Source organism: Megalobrama amblycephala, linkage group LG19 (assembly GCF_018812025.1).
Source record: "Megalobrama amblycephala isolate DHTTF-2021 linkage group LG19, ASM1881202v1, whole genome shotgun sequence".
Classification (NCBI taxonomy): domain Eukaryota; kingdom Metazoa; phylum Chordata; class Actinopteri; order Cypriniformes; family Xenocyprididae; genus Megalobrama; species Megalobrama amblycephala.
Genome location: NC_063062.1, coordinates 22,792,734 through 22,813,440, shown reverse-complemented (window position 1 = coordinate 22,813,440; position 20,707 = coordinate 22,792,734). Strand labels below are relative to the sequence as shown.

General features: G+C 38.7%; 2 protein-coding genes across 9 annotated transcripts; one reads left to right on the top strand and one right to left on the bottom strand.

The window, feature by feature from the left end:
* Nucleotides 1-773: 773 nt before the first annotated feature.
* LOC125254616 (extracellular calcium-sensing receptor-like) lies at nt 774-6,867 on the top strand. Its single transcript, XM_048169305.1, has 6 exons — nt 774-1,632; nt 1,978-2,269; nt 3,553-4,380; nt 4,497-4,724; nt 4,884-5,007; nt 5,103-6,867. The coding sequence occupies exons 1-6, from the start codon at nt 1,412-1,414 to the stop codon at nt 6,014-6,016; spliced, it is 2,607 nt and encodes an 868-aa protein (XP_048025262.1). The 5' UTR covers nt 774-1,411; the 3' UTR covers nt 6,017-6,867.
* A 6,102-nt stretch (nt 6,868-12,969) lies between these two features.
* Nucleotides 12,970-17,453, bottom strand: LOC125254654. Of its 8 annotated transcripts, none has more exons than XM_048169373.1 (3): nt 16,378-17,453; nt 16,185-16,275; nt 12,970-13,031 (listed from the first exon to the last, which is right to left on the bottom strand). In XM_048169373.1, exons 1-2 carry the CDS (start codon nt 17,121-17,123, stop codon nt 16,188-16,190), a joined length of 834 nt encoding a protein of 277 aa, XP_048025330.1. In that variant the 5' UTR covers nt 17,124-17,453; the 3' UTR covers nt 12,970-13,031; nt 16,185-16,187. The 8 variants fall into 8 exon arrangements, with proteins under 8 accessions (XP_048025330.1, XP_048025324.1, XP_048025325.1 ...); XM_048169375.1 differs by having other exon boundaries at nt 12,994-13,011; XM_048169374.1 differs by having other exon boundaries at nt 13,005-13,023.
* Between the last annotated feature and the right edge of the window lie 3,254 nt (nt 17,454-20,707).

Sequence of the window (20,707 nt, the reverse complement as noted above, 5' to 3'; positions counted from 1 at the left end):
GAAATCAATTTTACAGCATTCATTTCTTAGTTTATGGTTTCATAACAACGCTGGGGCACATATTAGTCAAAGCACAGCATACAATCAGAATCTTGTCCAGGAACATCATGTCCTCATCTTTACATGAGAGTGCCATGTTGTTTGGAACGATTCCATTCAGTATGGTGTACTTTGTGCGTACACATCCAATCACCCTCTCCACATGCACCCTGAGGTGAGCTATCCGGCGTGTTTCCTCCACATCGTTTGCATCCAGCTGGCTGCATCCTCTTGTGAAAGCAGGTGTTTTCACTTCTGCACATGAGTCCAACACTGTCTCTGATGTCAAACCCATGACCTGCCAGCACCAAGTCCCCAGGTAACATTATTTTTGGTTAATGTGTTAACAGCAGCTACACTATTTATTTTCCAGTAGTTTTTCTGTTCTATCTAGGGATGCCCATCCCGACTTAACTAGAGAGTAGTTTGGATCCAGCCTCTTATGAAGACTTCAGATGCCTCAACACCTGTGAAGAGATGACCCCAACCCCTGTGAGGACTTCAGGTGACACAAACTCTGGATCAACATGCACCATTCCCAATGTTGCTATATCCCAATGTTGCTATATTATTGTTAACATGTATTCATTACAATCATTCATTCATTCAATGAGCTCATTGTTTCTACATTGTTTAAATTAATACATTGTTAGCTAACTAGCTTTGTATTGGTACATTTCTGAAATTACATAATTTGGACCAAGTCACCTCTGATAACAGATTACTCTAAATTGTAATGTTGACGTGCATTTTCTGTAAAGCTGCTTTGAAACAATATAAAATTATCACCTGCCTGGCCTGTGAGCCTGAATTTTGCCTCCTTGCCAGATTATGACTCCAGTTTTGGTGTCTGCTACCTAATTGCCCAATCCTAACCCCACCCTACAACAAATCCTAAACCTAAGTTGTTTGATAAATAACATTCCTCAAACCTTAGTACTTGATAGCATCACTATAGCATGGTATCACGCAGTATTTATTTATTTATTTATTTTTGCACAGCAAAAGTCTGCGCAGAAAAAAAGCATGACTGACATCTACAGGACATTCTGAGGAAAAAAAAAAAAAAAAAACTTGCAAAAGTAGAAAACATGGATAAGAAGATATAATTGATTAAGCCAATTATTTATCTGCTCATCTTAAAAAAAGCCTTTAGACAACCACTCTGAACATCAATAAACTGTGCATGCAAAAAAAAAAAAGACCTTTATTCCATCAGGACTGTTGTCTATGTTGGGAGGGTGACATCCTTTTTTTTTTTTTTTTTGAGGGCACCACCTGCTCTTTTAAAGCAACACCTCATACAACCTTAATCATAAATTAGTTACTTAGAGTGGGTGAGTGGGTCAGAGAGAGAGAGAGAGACGGAGAGATGTGGATGACTCTGTATATTACTCTATACCTGTCATTTTACTGTATATCTGCAGATTCAGTCCTCAGATCAGGTACCTGTCAGCTCCAGGGACACTTCAAATTAAATGGAATGTACCAGGATGGAGATTTTATACTTGGAGGCCTGTTTCATGTTCACTTTTTCACAGTGTTCCCAGAGCTGAGCTTCAAAACCGAGCCAGAACCACCATACTGTGAAAAGTGAGTTAGGGTCCAAAGTGACTACAAACCTATATAATAATAATAATAATAATAATAAATACTAAAAATGTGAATGTTACGTTCTCATTGCCCTCTTTTATCTCAGCTAACTTGCTCACATGATGTATTGACAGCCGTAATTCTGCCTTGGCGCAAAGAATCTATTGAAACCACTGTAAATTTAACCAAGTATGCACAATAGGAGGGCTTCATGAGTGATGCTTGATCTCAAATGTTTTTTTGTTTTGTTTTTTTTCTATGCATTAATGCTTGTATTAATTAATATTTTAATTAAGAATCTCTTTAATATCACATGTCATCATTTATTTTGTTTTTTCTTCTTAGATTTAATATGGAAATCTTCCAGCAGGCTCAGACCATGGCTTTTGCAGTGAATGAGATTAATAATAATCCAAACCTGCTGCCTAATGTAACTCTTGGATATCATCTTTATGACAACTGTGTGAGACTAGGAATAGCGTTCCGGGCTGCCATATCCCTGGCTAGTGGGACAGAGGAGTCCTTCTCCAGCCTAAACTGCACTGGCCCCCCTCCTGTGATTGGGATTGTAGGGGATCCAAGTTCAACTCCTTCCATTGCGATTTCCAATGTTCTTGGGCTGTTTCGAGTACCAATAGTAAGATAGGATGAAAAAAGTAAAAATATACTATGTGCACTTTTTTGCACCTTTAGGTTACATTAAGTGTTTTTAGTCATATGTCTTCAATTTGTTTTTTTTACAGAACCTATTTTGGAAAAATATTCTGGATAAAAAAGAAAAAAAGAATAATACAAAAGCACTGATCACAATGTTTATCGTACTCTAGAGCTGGGTGGTATATCGAGTTTGTACGATATATCGATATATATATATATATATATATATATATATATATATATAAATGATATGGGATGAGGCAATACCGTTTATCGATAGTTTGTTATTATGAGTGCATCATCTGAAAAATATCGGAGGACACAGAGTGGGCTGCTGCGGGGATGTGTATAAATTTGTCTTAACTGAGGCATCCTTTATATTAATGACTTCAATATAACTATTAAGATATTTAACGTGTATAGTTTAAAGTGACTTGCCCTGTTAGATGCTCTGACAGATAGCCTACATGGGCTGTTGTTTTGTTTTCCTCTGTGCATAACTTACATTTCACAAGTATATTTTCCATCTGTAATTATTCTGTAATCATGCAAATTTTACCATGACATGTTTTACTGTATATTACTGACTTCAAAATAACTGGTAAGATTTAGTTAACACGTATTGCCCAGTCAGACGCTCCGACAGATAGCCACATGTGCTGTTTAATGCGTTTGAGATGTGGTGTTTTCTTCAGTGAAATGTTAGAAGTTCACGAAAATATGTAAATTTTTCTGTCAGGAGTGGACAAGCCATGCGAGTTTCCACTAAATTCCAGACTCAGTGAACGAGCGACACCACACGCATACACGCAAATCAGATGGAGCGCATTAAAATACGAGCCAATAATTCTGACTAAAAATATTGCTACATTTTGCTAAAATATTGACATATATAGAATTTTAAACCTACAAGTAAGTGGATTTTTATTATCAGTATTGTAATGGGGTAATCAAATATAGGCTAATATAACTCCTAATCTCAGATGAGTGAATGTGTGTTCCTCTTACCCGTTAACATTTAGTCAGTGCTTTTGTTTTTAATTTCATTTTTAGTTTAGTGAATTTAATGTCTGCTTTAAAAACTATTTTTAACCCATTTTTTGCACATAATATAACATAGCATAAGCTACATGGGTACATTTCATTTAATAAACCTTTTATATAAACATTGCTTGTAGGATTTTGGGCAGGATGCAATTTTTTTTTTTTTTAATACAGAATTTTTATCTTCTCTCTTCTTCTCTCTCCATTTTTCTTAATTAGGTTAGTCACTATGCCACCTGCTCCTGTTTGAGTGACAGGAAAAAGTATCCCTCTTTCTTCAGAACAATCCCCAGTGATGCCTTCCAGGTGCGGGCTATGGTTCAGATCTTGAGGCATTTTGGATGGACCTGGGTTGGCCTTGTCTACAGTGATGATGATTATGGCATCTACGCTGCTCAGTTATTTCAGCAGGAAATGCAGCTATTTGGATATTGTGTTGCTTTTTCTGAAAAGCTTCCACCTGATAACAACCACAGAGACATTCGACGTATAACAAGAGTGATTTATGCCTCTACAGCTAGAGTGGTGGTTGTTTTTCCCAGTGCATCCTTTCTGCTTCCACTGATGGAAGAGGTTGTGTTGCAAAACATGACTGGAAAGCAGTGGATTGCAAGTGAAGCTTGGGCCACCTCACCTGTATACCATACTCCACGTTTCCTGCCCTTCCTGGGGGGCACACTGGGCATTGCTATCAGACATGGAGAGATTGAGGGTCTTCATGACTTTCTGCTACGTCTCCGCCCCAGTAATGATCCAAGAAATAATATGTTGAGGATTTTCTGGGAGAACATGTTCAGGTGTAGTTTTGGAAATGAGGGAAATGTGATAGATGGAGAGCAAGTAAAAAAGGTGTGTACAGGACAGGAGGATCTGAGCACCACAAACACACCATACACTGATGTTTCAGGGTTGAGAGCATCTTATAATGTCTATAAGGCAGTTTATGCCCTGGCACAAGCACTTCATGACCTGATGCAGTGTAAGGAGGGTAGAGGACCATTCAGTGGGAACAGTTGTGCTGACATAATCAACCTGAAACCCTGGCAGGTAAGAACCACAGATATAGTGCAGATTCTTTTCAGGCATATAGAAAAGCTGAAGGTAGAATTTCAAATATGTGCTGTATATTAATTAAACACTTGCTCTGTCTACAAACTGTACAGCTGGTTCACTATCTCCAGAAAGTGAACTTCACCACAGGCTTTGGGGATCAAGTGTCATTTGATAAGAATGGAGATGCTCTGCCTATCTATGACGTGCTAAACTGGCAGCCGAGCTCTGATGGATCAATAAGGACTTACACGGTTGGTGTAGTAAATAAAGGGCCGGCAACAGAGATGGTGCTCACACTTGATGAGGATGCAATATACTGGAACTTTGCAACAAAAAAAGTAATAAGCATTACATGTTAATGTCATCCTTTTTGCATACGTGTAGTCTGAATACTAGTCAAGCTATGCTAAAACAAATGAATAAATAAATGGTAAGGATAAGCTCATTATTTAAAAGAGATGACAAACATGGCAAATAGCAGATGATATCTCTTTCAGCACCCAAGGTCAGTGTGCAGTGAGAGCTGCCACCCAGGCACCAGGCAAGCCAGGAGGAAGGGTCTTCCTGTCTGCTGTTTTGACTGCCTGCCCTGCGGAGAAGGAGAGATTTCCAATACAACAGGTGAGTAGATTATTGTTGGCTAAATTTGAATATAATTTGAGAAGTAAATTTAAAAGTAAAGTAATTTAAACTTCAGTCTTTTTTCTTATATACAGATGCTATTGAGTGCACTGTGTGTCCAGATGAGTTCTGGTCTAATCCAGATAAGGATCAATGTGTCCCCAAAGCAGTAGAGTTTCTGTCTTATGAGGAACCTCTGGGCATCTCTCTGACCACTGCTTCCCTACTTGGCACCTGCATTTGCGCTCTTGTGATGGTCGTCTTCGCTCATCACCGTAACACTCCCATAGTACGTGCCAACAATTCAGAGCTCAGCTTTCTGCTGCTGTTGTCATTGAAAATGTGTTTCCTGTGTGTACTGCTGTTCATTGGCCAGCCGCAGCTGTGGACGTGTCAGTTAAGACATGCTGTGTTTGGCATAAGCTTTGTCCTGTGCATCTCCAGCATCCTGGTCAAGACTATGGTGGTAATAGCTGTCTTCAAGTCATCTCGACCAGAGGGCAAAGGAGCGATGAAATGGTTTGGAGCAGCTCAACAAAGATGCACAGTTCTGGTCCTAACAGCCCTCCAGGTTGTGATATGTGCAGTCTGGCTATCAACTGCCTCTCCAACACCACATAAAAACAACCAGTATATCCGCTCTAAAATGGTATATGAATGTGCCATTGGCTCAGTGGCTGGTTTTTCTATGCTGCTGGGATACATTGGATTGTTGGCAGCAGTAAGCTTCCTTTTAGCCTTCCTGGCGAGAAACCTTCCAGATAATTTTAATGAAGCAAAGTTCATCACTTTCAGCATGTTGATCTTCTGTGCTGTGTGGATTGCGTTTGTTCCCGCATATGTGAGCTCACCAGGGAAATATGCAGTGGCTGTGGAGATATTTGCCATATTAGCTTCTAGTTTTGGTTTACTGGTATCCATATTTGCTCCAAAGTGCTACATCATTCTTCTACATCCAGAGAGAAACACTAAAAATGCCATCATGGGAAGAGAAACACAAAAGAAGTAGTTTTACATTATTATGGTTTAAAATTGTGAATTCAGATTTTCCACTACTTTATCATTTTAGGCTTCACCTCTGTAAACAAATAAGCAAAAATATTGCAAAGCTTGCTGTTTTGTTGTTGTAATTATCATCATCCATTTGTCTGCTTTAAAATAGCATTGTTTATTAATGTATTTGTTATACTGACTTTTATATGTTTTGTCTTCTTTGTAGGTTTACCTCCTTTGCATGTTCATTTTTCTAAAATTGTTTGATTAGAAAAGGAAAAATAAAATAAGGAGAAAAGACAGTTTGTCAAAGCTACTTGATTATAGATATAAGTCAGAAAGTTTATCATATTATAATGGGCTAATTGCATATGGGCACCATGTTGGATTTCCAATCTAGCGAGTGTGTGTATAGACACTTGACATCAGTGCAAAGAGCAGAAGAAAGCTGAAAATTATCTTTTAAAGGGGACCTATTATGCGAAATTCACTTTTGCATGGTGTTTGGACATAAATGTGTGTTGGCAGTGTGTGTACACAACCACCCTATGGTGATAAAAATCCAACCACTCCTTTTTTATATCCCCATAAATCATAAGGAGTGTCTCAGAACAAGCCGTTTCCAGATCCCTGGCAGTGTGAGGTCACAAAACCACAGGCCCCGCCCACGAATGTTGACAGACACTGCCGTTTGAACATAGAACCGCACTGAGCGCGTTCACAGCGAATCCGCCATTACTGCACTGATGAGAATCCCTGCGTTCCATTCGGAAGGGCTCATCCCTATGCCCTAATCCCTTCAAAGGGTTTACCCTCCGGAGTGAGAGCTTCGAAGGAATGAAGGGTGTAGGGGTCAAAAAAACTCTTCTTTTGGAACGCACTTCAGCGTCATCTTAACGAGACAATCAAGGAGGAGTAGATTGTGCAAGCTGCGCCCTTTGTTTAACGTTACTTTATTTATTTATTTATTTTAGGTTTATTGCACCATGTATATTGTATCTATGTATTTTAAACATTTAAATGGACTGATAAAAGGAGCTGTAAAGTATTTTTGTTGAAGTACAATGTCGTTTTGACCATAATAATGTACCAAATCGAACTCGTTTAAATATTATAGTAGTATAGAAAAATACTATACATTTATAGGTAAAATCGAACTCCTAACCTCCTGTTCCCATTCTGTGACGTCAAACAACTTCCCTGTGCAAAGGATCATGGGGGGCCGAAGTGTCCATCAGTTGTACCCTTCGAAATCCTTCATTCCGAAGGGCCCTTTGAAGTGGCCAGTTTTGAGCACTTCGGTTTGGAACGACCCTTCAATATGGCGGCCATAATTATTTTCACTCCGAAGTGCCCTTCGGAGGGCGATATATCCCGTTTGGAACGCACCGTACGTCTCCCAAGTGTTTTCTGTGTTCTGTAGCTGGATGGATTAATCCAAATAGCTCTCTCCATTTACTCCCTAAATCTGAGCTGCTGAAAACGAGGTGGATTAACTTGGTTTTCCAGGAAAATGCTCCCTGAGTTCTGTCGAAATTTGTTTATGTCTGCGCGAATCATTTCACACCGGACTGCTTAGTGAACGAATATCAATACAAAGGGACAATACAAAACAGAGACTGCTAAAATGTGCTACTCAAGGATATACAAGTAAAAACTGTTGGTGATCCAGTTTAGTCTCCAGAGTGATACTGGATACGGCAGTAATGAAGGTGAGAGCACTTTATTACAGTTCATCTGAGTTTATTTACGTGTATAAGCGCCACCCGAAAGGCATAAGGTCTTTATATATTCGTTTACTGTTAGTTGTAGCGTGTTTGTGTTTGTGTTCTTCGCTATGTATGTTGGTGATGATAATACAAGGGAAAAGAGAGAGTTTATGGATAATAATTTAATGCACACTTGTTTTATTAAGCCCTTACAGAGATTTTCTAGAATGAAAATGGATGCTTCATATTTTGTGTAAAGTACAATAAACGTCATAAAACTCATCTGTATAGTTGTGGCCATTATTCGGACGGTACAACAGGCTTGTACTAATATAGTGGATAAAAAAGAAGACAATATAAGTTATAACCGTAATTTAACTAAACTACACCTGTTCTATCTCCATGCAGCATATAGTCGCAGTTTCTAACATTATATTGCGTCGTGACTGAATCCTGACAGGGGAGAACGAGCTCTTGAAGCTTAGGCCAGCACAGCAGCTCATTTGCATTTAAAGGGCTCACCCTGAAACGGCTCGTTTTTGCTCAACCACTAAAAGTGGCAATTTTAACATGCAATAAAAAATTACCTGTGAGGTATTTCGAGCTAAAACTTAACATACACACTCTGGGGACATCAGAGACTTATTTTACCATCAGAGACTTATCTTGAGATCAGAGACATCTCCTTTAAAGTTGTTAACCCAGATAGCATGGTGACATTGATACAATGTTGAGATTTAATCCAAACCATCATTTTGGTTGAGATTGACATTTCAGTGTTTAAAGTGTGTTGGATATGCATTGAAATTTTGATGAAAGTCGACAGCACAGATTTGTTTGTTATTTGCTCAAAGCCACTGGGGACTTAGTTTAGGGGTGGGCCTTAATCATTTTAGCAAGTCTGTTAAAAAATTTTTGAAAAACATCCATTGATTGAAATTGGCCACAAGTGTTTGAATAAACCATCCATTTTCTAAATTCTTAAAAAGTGCATGCATCTTGCTTTAGTAATATTAGGAATTTTATGATTAAAGTTCCAACAACATAGAGCAAGAATATCATACTTTACACATAGCCCAAATCTTGCATCTATTACTCATCTATTACTTGCAGAGCACCTTGCCTTCTTTCCTTTTATAGGAATGAAGGCAGATGAGGATAGACAATTAAAAAAAAATGAGAAGCACCCTCTTGATAAATGTGACATTGATAATACATTGAGTTAGTCGATAGGATTATTACCTGACCTGGGACTTGATGCTATTCTGTGCCTTATCTACTCCCTCATTACTGCTTAAAGGTACAATATGTTCTGCCCACTAGAGGTCGCTAGAGGCCTATTCAAAACAAAGGCGTAGCTTGTTGACGGCAAGTTTAAATGCAGAATCTTGGGGCATGTAGTCTTTACCTCACATCCGGTGGATAATAATTGGGATAGGACTCGGGCAGAAATCATATTCATGGATGTGATTATTAACTACTTAGTACAGTGTACTGTAGTACAGTGGTTCTCAGCCTTTTTTTCCAGTGGGCCGCACTATGTCCAAGTTCAAGTCTTACGGGCCGCACATCATTTATATATGATGTCACCAATGCAAACCAACCAGATGTCATATTATGGTATCTAGACAATTACGATTACATTTATTATTATAATTATTAGAGAGTAATTCTACCCATTAATCCATTAATGGGATAGCTGATGTTGTCGGGAGCTGACCAATTTGGTGATACGGCTCGAAAGGAGTAACAGCACAGTGAAATTGCGACTGTAATTTGCTGTCTGTAAGATGCGCACGGAAGTGTGACTTGATGCGCGTCATTACAGAAAATGTGCGTTCGCAAATGTATGTTGATCCGAATATGGAAAGCACTCTCAAACTTAATAATCTGAGACTTTTTCCAGGGATGTTTCGCCAAATTTCTGCAACTGAGGTTGATTGCTGTGCGGTATGGGTGTGTCCTCTTGCCTGAACATTCATCAATTCTTCTTCAAGTGCGCAAGTGAATGGCTCTCTGATGAAATGTCCTGTAGATTTTATTTTCTCAAAATCTGAAAAACGAGCGATAAATTTTTCTTGCATTTGATTGACAGTTGTAACGAATCGTTCTCTCTGTTGTATGTCCAGTACTCCCCTCACACACGTCAATCAGAAGTGGAAAGTGAGTTAAATCACTATCTTTGAGTTGTGCAATGTGCAGTCCTAGCTTCATTTTGAAACTCTCAACACAGCCCAACAGATCATCACCATTTTTTTCACCTTTGTCACCTTGAAGTTGCAGGATCAGCTTGTTTAGGTGAGCTGTGATGTCTTCAAGAAAAGCAAGGTTGGCTTTCCACTCATTGTCTCTCAAGAATGGAAATCTCTCTCCCTCGCCAATATCATCAAGAAAGTGACCCATCTCGGGGAGTACAGCCAGAAAGCGATGCAATACTTTTCCCCGACTTATCCATCTCACTTCACTGTGCAAAATGAGGTCTCCATAGGCACTATGAAGTTCGTCCAACAACGCAATAAATCAGCGGTGCATTGGAGGGCCTGTTCGAATCAAGTTGACCACCTTGACCACAGCGCCCATAACCTCCATGAGATATCCATCAAAAAAACCTGCAAAGTGCTTGCTGGTGCACAATACAGTGAAACACCAACAAGTCAGGGGAGATTTTTTGCATTTCAGCGACGAGACCCTTGTGTTTTCCCGTCATTGAGGGTGCACCATCAGTAGTGATGGAGACAACTGATGATGTCGGTATGTTCATGTCTTCGCATGCTTCACTAAGTGCTCTATGAATGTCCTCGCCCCTTGTTCGTTCATGTAGCGATTTCAAAACCAGTAAATCTTCCATAACCTCAAACGTTCCTGAATTCACACATCGCACCCAAATGCAAAGCTGGGCAACATCTCCGATGTCTGTCGATTCATCCGCCGCTAAACTGAGTGCTGAAGCAGTGGCTAGTTTAGTTTTTAGTTGTTCTGTCAAATCCTCATTTATTTCAGAAATTCAACGTGTAACTGTGTCATTGCTGAGCTGTAAACTTTTTATCCTGCGGATTATCTCACTCTTGTTGCTCAGATCATCAAACAGACATTGTGATTCCAAAAAACAGCTCTTAACTAGCTCCCCATCACTGAATGGCTTGCCGTGTTTGGCAAGGAGCCACAAAATTTTGAACGTTGCTAATGTCACGGCCTGGGACACTTTTAAGCTAGCTCGCACTGTATTCTGTTCAGCGATGGCATTTTTTTCAAGACTAGTTATCTTGAGAGCTCTTTCCTGAGATCCAGGTGGATATTTCTTGTCAAATGTTGCATGGGTGGTATCGAAATGTCTTTTGATATTGTAGGTTTTGCAAATGGCCAGTGTTTTACTGCAGAGCAAGCAGAAAGGCTGCCCATTGCGCTCATTGACAGCATACTGATTCTTCAACTCTTCAAGCACTCTCCTACATTCACTGCTGATGCTACGAGTCTTCTTGTTTGGTCTTGTTCCTTCATTGGAATTTTCCTCACTTCTTTTTTCTCTTCTAATCACAAATTCATTTTGATCCATTTTGATCGCTAATTGATGACTGTTTTAAATCTGCCAAAGCGCGCGCTCGTAATTGTGTGTTAACTGTGTAATTGCGTCAGTACATTGTAGGTCTGCGCATGTCTGAAAACAATAGCTGGGCCTGTATGATCATCAAAATTATTTTATATGACAAAAACAATTATTGTTCAGACATTTATTTCTTTAATACATTTTAGGCCTGTTTGAAATGAAAAAAAAAAAAAGATTTGTAAAACTGTAAGTTTTTATTTTTTTTAAATTTTTTTATCATGGTCAGCATCGTGGGCCGCATTCGCATGCATGACGGGCCGCGGGTTGAACCACTGTTGTAGTATGAAGCAGAGCAGGACCGAGTGTTGTGGGAGCTGAACAAGGCTGCTGGAGCGATTACGCAACACAGTCCTCACGAGCAGCGGAACTTTTATTACGCCACAGTCGCCGGCGCCGCTTCTGCTTTTACGGTCATGAGTATGAGGTAATGCAGCTCTGTTTATCATATTAGATATATTTGACTGTGTTGAAAATGTTATAACGTTACTCTGTGCGTTTGCTCGGTGGCTGCTGTGAGACACTTGTTGTACACTACAGTAAGATAGATCAATTTTAGAATATCATATTAAATGCTGGATGGCTTGTGTTGATAAAAGGCATGGAATTAATTTTAAAACATATTGTATGATGGAGAAAATGCTGTAGGCTGTTACTAAAAATAAAGCTTCATCTGATTATGCTGTTAGCTACTTGACAAAATAGTGTTTTTCTCTGAGGCATGGTACTTGCAAAAAAATCAGGAAAATTAGATTTACACAATAAGACTATGTTGAGCTATAACAACAATTAGTTTTTCTGTCTATAAATATATCAAAACAGTTGTTCCCTTGTCTATTAAAACATGTAATATATTAAAGCGTCTTTGGTGTTTCCATGGTTTCTACAAAATGAAACTGGAAACTGAGGATAACGCGGGTATGACGCAATTGACAGGCGACTCCTCACACGTCCCGGAGCCTTGGTTAAAATAGCAATTTTCTCACAATTTACAAATAGTTGGGGATGTTGTAAGTACTCAAGTGAACAAAATATATAACACTGGCCTAGTGGTTTTTGGATATTGTCCTGCAAAATTCTTACATATTGTGCCTTTAATCAGGTAATCATTCATATTCCTGAATCTGTATTAAATTTGAGGAATGTAACTAATCTCCATTCAGTTTAGCCTGTAAACACAATAACAAAAAAAAAACCTACACCTTGTGTTTATTCCGCTTCATGAAGAGTTAACTTCCAGGCAGGTGTGTTGGAGCTATTCATAGATCCGAATGACCTTGATAAGCTTCAGGTGTGTTTAATTAGGCCTGGAGATAAATTTGGGTGGTAAGATTGGACACTTTCCCATAGTTCAATTCAATTCAATTCAAATTTATTTGTATAGCGCTTTTCACAATACATATCATTTCAAAGCAGCTTTACAGAAAATGGATGTCAACATTACAATTTAAAGAATGTAGTTAGCAAATAATATACTTTAGGTAATTAATTACAATCACTGTTAGCAGTTTAACTGAAGGTAGAAGCAAAGAGCTCCTGGAAAATGAATTACATTAACAATAAATTAGGATATAGAGATTGTGCAATGTGAATGTTGATCCAGATGATTGCGTCTTCTGAAGTCCTCGCAGGAGCTGGCGCCGTCTCTTCACAGGTGATGGTTGTCTGAGGTCTTCTTAAGAGGCTGGATCCAAACTGAAGCTGAAGTCCTCTCTAGTCACCTCAGGGCGGGTGTCCCGAGGTAAAACAGAAAAGCAAAAGGAGAATAATTAGCGTAGCTGCTGTTCATAACTTTAAGCAAAGATAGTCATGTGCAGTTTATCTGGTATGAGATGCATTATGTGAATGCTTGGCTAAAGAGATGAGTCTTTAATCTAGATTTAAACTGGGTGAGCGAGTCTGAGCTCCTAACATTATCAGGAAGGCTATTCCAGAGTTTCGGAGCCAAATGTGAAAACGCTCTCCCTCCTTTAGTGGACTTAGCTATCCTAGGTACAACCAGAAGTCCAGAGTTTTGTGACCTTAGAGAGCGTGAAGGATTGTAGGGCGATAGAAGATCGGTTAAGTACACAGGAGCTAAACCATTTAGAGCCTTATAGGTCATTAGCAATACTTTATAATCGATACGGAACTTAATAGGTAACCAGTGTACAGATGATAAGATTGGTGTTATATGATCATATTTTCTTGACCTGGTAAGAACTCTAGCAGCTGCATTTTGTACTAATTGTAGCTTGTTTATTGATGAAGCAGGACAACCAGCTAATAATGCATTACAGTAATCTAGTCGAGATGTCATGAAAGCATGAACTAACTTTTCTGCATCAGAAATAGATAACATATTCCGTATTTTAGCAATGTTTCTGAGGTGGAAGAAGGCTGTTTTTGTAACATATGAAATATGATTTTCAAAGGACAAGTTGCTGTCTAATATAACACCCAGGTCTTTAACTGTCGAGGATGGAGTAACAGTACATCCTTCTAAATGCAGATTGTAGTCTGAGAGATTCTGTGTACAGGTTTTTGGTCCAATAAGTAATACTTCAGTCTTATCTGAATTTAATAGAAGAAAATTACTAGTCATCCAATGTTTTACTTTTTTAACACACTCTGTCAGTTTGGATAATTTAGAGATTTCATCTGGTCGTGATGAGATATATAACTGAGTATCATCGGCATAGCAGTGAAAACTAATTCCATGTTTTCTTATAATATTGCCGAGTGGCAGCATGTATATTGAAAATAGCAGAGGGCCTAACACCGATCCTTGCGGCACTCCATAGTTTACTATCGTGATCTTAGATTTTTCCCCGTTTATATAAACAAAATTGTGACGGTCTGATAGGTACGACTTAAACCACCGTAATGCCTGTCCCTGAATACCAGTGTAATATTGTAGTCGATCTAAGAGTATTATATGATCTATAGTGTCAAACGCAGCACTGAGATCAAGTAACACTAGTATTGAGACACAGCCTTGGTCAGAAGCTAGAAGCAAGTCGTTTGTAATTTTAACGAGCGCAGTTTCTGTGCTATGATGAGACCTGAATCCTGACTGGAATTTTTCATAGATAGAGTTTTTTTGCAAGAAGGAGCACAATTGGACCGACACCACTTTTTCTAGTATTTTAGACATAAATGGAAGATTTGAAATGGGTCTGTAATTTGCTAATACGTTTGGATCTAATTGTGGTTTTTTAATGAGAGGCTTAATAACTGCTAGCTTGAACGGTCGTGGGACGTGACCTAGAGATAAAGACGAGTTGATAATATTGAGAAGAGGTTCTTCTGCTACAGGTAACAGCTCTTTCAGTAGTTTAGTGGGTATTGGATCTAATAAACATGTTGTTGGTTTAGACGCAGTGATAAGTTTATGTAGCTCTTCCTGTCCTATAGTTGTAAAGCACTGCAACTGTTCTTGAGGGGCGATAATTAAAGCTGAATCATAAAACTCTGTCAGAGGTTGTACATTTACAATTTTATTTCTGATACTTTCGATTTTTTCATTAAAGAAATTCATAAAGTCATCACTACTAAACTGTAATGAAACATTTTGTTCTGGTGATGTCTGTTTATTTGTTAATCTAGCTACTGTACTAAATAAGAACCGTGGATTGTTTTGGTTATTCTCTATAAGTTTGCGAAGATGCTCAGCCCTGGCTGCTTTTAGAGTCTTTCTATAGCGGGACGAACTGTCTTTCCATGCGATTCTGAAGACCTCTAAACGAGTTTGTCTCCATTTGCGTTCTAGATTACGAGTTTCTCTTTTCATAGCGCGAGTAATACTGTTGTACCATGGAACAGTATTTTTCTCTCTAACCTTTTTTAATCTCATCGGTGCAACAGTATCTAATGTACTAGTAAAAATGGTGTACATACTGCTAGTCATGTCCTCAAGATCATTTGCGTGTTTGGGTACGATGAGCAGCTGAGACAGATCAGGCAGATTATTTGTGAATTTATCTATAGTTGTCGGGAGAATTGTTCTGCCTAGTCGATATCGTGGCGCAATTTGACAAATATCATCAATATGCAGTACGCATGTTACAAGGTAGTGATCAGAGACGTCATCACTTTGCGGTAGAATTTCTATATCAGTAGGATTTATTCCATGTGATATAATTAAATCTAGAGTATGATTAAGACGGTGAGTGGGTCCAGTGACGTTTTGTTCGACCCCAAATGAGTTAATCTGTAAACGCAGCCCCTAACGTATCATTTGTATTGTCTACATGAATGTTAAAATCTCCAACAATCAGCGCTTTATCAACGTTGACCAATAGGTCTGAGAGAAAGTCTGCAAACTCTTTTAGGAAATCAGCATAAGGCCCTGGAGGTCTATAAACGGTAGCCAAAGCAAGAGATAGTAGCGACTTTTTACTTATATCTGAGAGTGTAACATTTAGCATAAGAATTTCAAATGAATTAAACCTGTAGTTTGTTCTCTGAGTAACATTAAGTATCTCTCTATAGATTGTTGCTACACCACCGCCACGGCCAATCAGGCGGCATTTATTTTTATAACGGTAGCCAGGTGGACAAGACTCATTAAGACCAAAATAATCATTTGCTTTAAGCCATGTTTCAGTAAGGCAAATTACATCAAGACTATTATCCGTGATAATTTCATTTATGATAACTGCCTTAGGTGTCAGCGATCTAATGTTTAGTAGCCCTAGTTTTAGAGATTGTTTTTGTTCAGTAATTTTACAAAAATCTGGTTTGATCACGATTAGGTTTTTTCTAGATCCTTTATTTTTATTGTTAAACCTCACTATTCGGGGAATAGACACAGTTTCTATAGACTGTACTACACTCACATTTCTATCAATTAAGTGGGCAGAACACAGGCTGTGATTTGAGGTTTGACTTACTAGTCATATGGTGCGAAGCGTCTTGGAGATGTTCTCTGACAGAAGATCAGCTCCGATGCTGCTGGGGTGCAGGCCATCAGCACGGAAGAGCCTAGGACGCTCCCAGAAAAGATTCCAATTATTTACAAAGAGCAGCTTCTGTTCATTACACCAAGACATCAACCATTCATTTAAAGCAAATAATCTACTGAACCTTTCATGTCCTCGTCGGTACGTCGGAAGCGGTCCGGACACGATGATCTTCGTCGCGGGCGATGTGGCTCGTACCGTCTCGATCAGGCTTCTGAAGTCCTGCTTCAGCACCTCCGTCTGCCGCAGCCTGGTGTCGTTCACCCCCGCGTGCAGCACTACAGCTCCGATGGTCTCAGCACCGTTGAGGATCGCGGGAATCTGCACAGAGACATCGAGAACACAAGCACCAGGAAAACAGTGACTGCGCACCTTACCTTTGGCTGTGGTAGCGTGGACGTGGCGGACGATGGAGTCTCCGATGACCACGGCGTCGCGTTCTGCCTCGCGAAGAGGGGAGAAGCGGTTCCGTGTCGAGACGTCGAAGACCGGGGGCGGTGGAGGAGAGGTCCTGGTCCGAGGCCTGGCTCGCGTCTTCCGCTGCTGAAGCACCCAAGGTCCCTGGTGTGACGGCGCCGGAGTGAACGAGGGCTGGGATGAACGCGTTCTTGGTGCTCGGGCCCTGTGCAGAGAAACACACGGCGTAGAGGAAGCAGGAGTGTTAATATCGCGCTGCAAACTTACCGAGGGTTGGTGAGCGTCAGCGCGAGAAGTTTCCAGCGCTGTCTGCCGCTCGCGTAGCTCGGCCTGCTTCTCGAGAAGGATCCGGATCTGCCGCTCCACGGCCTCCAGTTCCAACTGCACCGCATGCAGCTCAAACGTGTCCTCACCTGCACATAAAGGTAGAGAAACATCCAATACACTCGCCATTAGAGTAGATGAAACAATAATATTGTGAGAGAGAAGAGTACAAACGCTAGCGTAGCGTGGGCGTGGCACGCCGCTAATGCTAACGGGCTAAAGCTAGTAGCGAAAGTTCGGGAAGTCGGATAAAACTAGCGATATCAAGGTAATCCAAATGTTTTTTATATAAAATAATGTTGGGGATGTGTTCCCCCACCGAAAAAGAAAGAGTGATAGATTATAAGTTAGATTTTACGAGGCAAAAACAAACAATTAGGAATCAGCTCGACGGAGCTCTAGCTCAAACAACGCGGCAGCAACAAACAGGACGTGACGTATGCGTGAAATTGAAGTGTAAATTGATAGTGTAATTGAAGTGTTGATAAATAGATTAAATAATTTAACACTATTACAAATATAGTTAGAATATTCTGTGTTTAGCAATTTATAAAAAGTGAATCATATTGTGTTTAGCATATTAACATTCTTGAATGTGACTGTAGCATTCCCGGCTGAACAGATGCAATTTACTCTCAGGAACTGATGTTTATAAAGAATTTAATTTCCAAAAACACCATAAGAGCTGAATAAAAACAAACAAATAAACAAAAATTAGACATCTGCCTGCAAATTGTATACAAATATCCATAAATCTATAAACGAATACACATTTTTTTAATTGGCTTAAAAAATAAATAATGTGACAATAAATCACATTTTAGCATACTGGCTAATGTAATAACCTATATGATTTTATGAATTGTTCTAATTATAACTATCTCCTTTTAGAGTGCGATGTTAATTACGTTACACGAAACACCTGAGTTAACAATTAATTAAAGGTGCTAAAGAGGATGTTTTGTTTTATACATTTTTGCAATATTACTTGAAACTGTCTTTACTAACTGATAAAAGACTATTTATTAGGTGCACTGAAAGGAATAATATTAATATACATCATCTGTGCACGAGGTATGGCCTTAAAAACATCAGCCAATCGTTTACGCGATGACCCTCTGGCTTGTCAATCACTGCCGTGACGTTCCTTGTGAGAGACGAGCGCGGCTGCGCGCTCCAGTAACTTTCCACACTCCACAGGCGCCGCATGCAATGTTTTTGTCCGGAGACAGGAGTAACAACTGCAGATTATGAGTTACCTGCGGTGAGTCCGACATAATGAATCCACAAACACAACACCGCGAATGCCGGTGGTAAACACTCGTGTTCCAATACGAGTGTTTACGAGTTTTGGGAGGCGTTCCTTCGAAGGAGGGGGGTTGTTCTTACGCATACGCTCATTTCAAAAACTCAGTAACAGTCTTTGGTTTCTCAGTCGACGAAAAGATCCTCTTTAGTACCTTTAATTTTGGTAAAACTGACGATCTCAATTTAGAGAGAAAAACATAAATTAATTATATAAAATTACCAAATAAAATGCTGATTTACTGTAAACAATCTATCTGGGGCCTGTACCATGAAGCTGGATTAGCTGGCTAGCCAGGTAAGTTTCAGATTAGTTTGCACCAATCCTGGGTTTTAGGTACCATGAAAGTGACTTGGCTTTTAGCGGTGTTCATCACCATAGTAACTTGCGCTCCATGGCTAACCTGCTCCGGGGTAGGTTATCTTCTGGATTAGAGATCTTAAACCGAAATTGGACCAATCAGATGTGAGCAAAGTGATAGTGACACATCCAACGCAATAAAGTCACTCTGCCAGTTTCTCTTCCTCCAAATTAAAGGTCACTATATAGAAAAAAACAAATATTTAAAGATGAAATTGTCTGGCTTTAATGATAATTAGAATTATTTTATGATTTATATAATTAGTATATAATCTATATTGTTATTAATCCATTACACACAAGCAATTTTAGTTTAACAGTTATTAATAAACATTTAGTTTAAATGAATATTAAAATATACAGATATGTAATATAAATAAGCTGTATACTTTAAAAAAACTGTAAACCTTTAAATATGACTACATGTGACCTTACATGTCTCTATCACTATATATTATCGACTAAATAAACTAACTTCACAAGTTTCACTTGCACTGATAGAGCAAGATAATTTCTTTTATTTTCTTCAGTGTAAATTATTTTAAATTCTTCATTTTCTTCAATCTAAGTTGACAGAGAAAGTTTATGATCAGCATCATGGTACCAACAAAGCCGGAGTCGAGTGGTTTGGTTTTGTCAACTCGAAACTAATCCTATAACCCTGAGTTTGTTCAGCTACCATCATGGTACAGGCCCCTGGAGTGCAAATCAAGAGAAACACTGACGAGGCAATAACAACATTAGCTAAAGAAAGAGATGGATACAATAAACACTTTAAAGTCCTTCAAAGTTTACCAAACAACATAAAACTAAAATGGTACTTTGTGCCCTTCAGCCAGGAGCTAAGATGTAGAAAGAAACCTTTTTAAACAAACATTTGTACAGTGTGTACCCAAAAGTTTATCCTTTCTCTGGGGCCTGTACCATGATGTTAGTTGAACAAACTCAGGGTTATAGGATTAGTTTCGAATTGACAAAACCAAACAACTCCAATCTGGCTTTGTTGGTACCATGATGCTGATCATCAACTTTCTTTGTCAACTCAGGCTTTGATCCTGAGTTTTGGAGCACGTGCACACGAATATGTAACATCAGTGGTGAACAGCCAATCACATGCCTTGCAACAGAGTGAAACTATGATTCACTTCTCGCGAGAGAGCCAGCGCGATTCAAAACTCTTGCTGAAGGTTAAGAGATTGACGAAAATGAAAACTAATTTACACTGATGAAAGAGGACAGATAAAAGAAATTCTCTTGCTCTATCAGTGCAAGTGAAACTTGTGAAGTTAGTTTATATAGTTGCTTCACAATATATAGCAATAGAGACTCGTACATGTAACACACGTCACATGTAGTCATTTTTAAAGAGTTATCTATTGATTCTACAGCTTATTTATATTACATATGATCTGTAGTATTCATTTAAACTAAACGTAATAATAACTGTTAAACGAAAATTGCTTGTGTGTAATGGATTAATAAAATAGATCATATAATACAAATCATAAAATAATTCTAATTAAGAGATTGAAGAAAATGAAGTATTTAAACTCATTTACACTAATGAAAATACTTGTCCATGAAGGAGGACAAATAAAATAAATTATCTTGCTCTATCAGTGGTTTGGTCTATCAAGTGGAACTTGTGATGTTAGTTTATATAGTTGATAATATATAGCGATAGAGACTTAAACATGTAAGGTCACATGTAGTCATATTAAAGTTTATTTACAGTTTATTTATATTACATATGATCTGTATATATTAATATTCATTGAAACTAAATGTTTAGTAATAACTGCTAAACTAAAATTGCTTGCTTGCTTGTATTGGATAAATAATATATATCATATAATAATTATATAAATCATAAAATAATTCTAAGTAATTATCATTAAAGCCAGACAATTTTATTGTTAATTTCTTTTACTATTTAGTGACCTTTAATTTGGAGGACGAGAAACTGGGGGAGTGACTTTATTGCACTGGATGTGTCAGTTCATTTAGCTTACATCTGATTGGCCCAATTTCAGTTTGAGATCTCTGA

Excerpts from the sequence above, each read along its gene's own strand:
- LOC125254654 (XM_048169368.1), bottom strand. The coding sequence starts at position 17,123 with ATGGCGAGTGTATTGGATGTTTCTCTACCTTTATGTGCAGGTGAGGAC.
- LOC125254616 (XM_048169305.1), top strand. The coding sequence starts at position 1,412 with ATGTGGATGACTCTGTATATTACTCTATACCTGTCATTTTACTGTATA. Across the intron at positions 4,381-4,496 it reads TCAACCTGAAACCCTGGCAG|CTGGTTCACTATCTCCAGAA; the intron begins GTAAGAACCACA and ends CAAACTGTACAG. Across the intron at positions 5,008-5,102 it reads AGAGATTTCCAATACAACAG|ATGCTATTGAGTGCACTGTG; the intron begins GTGAGTAGATTA and ends TCTTATATACAG.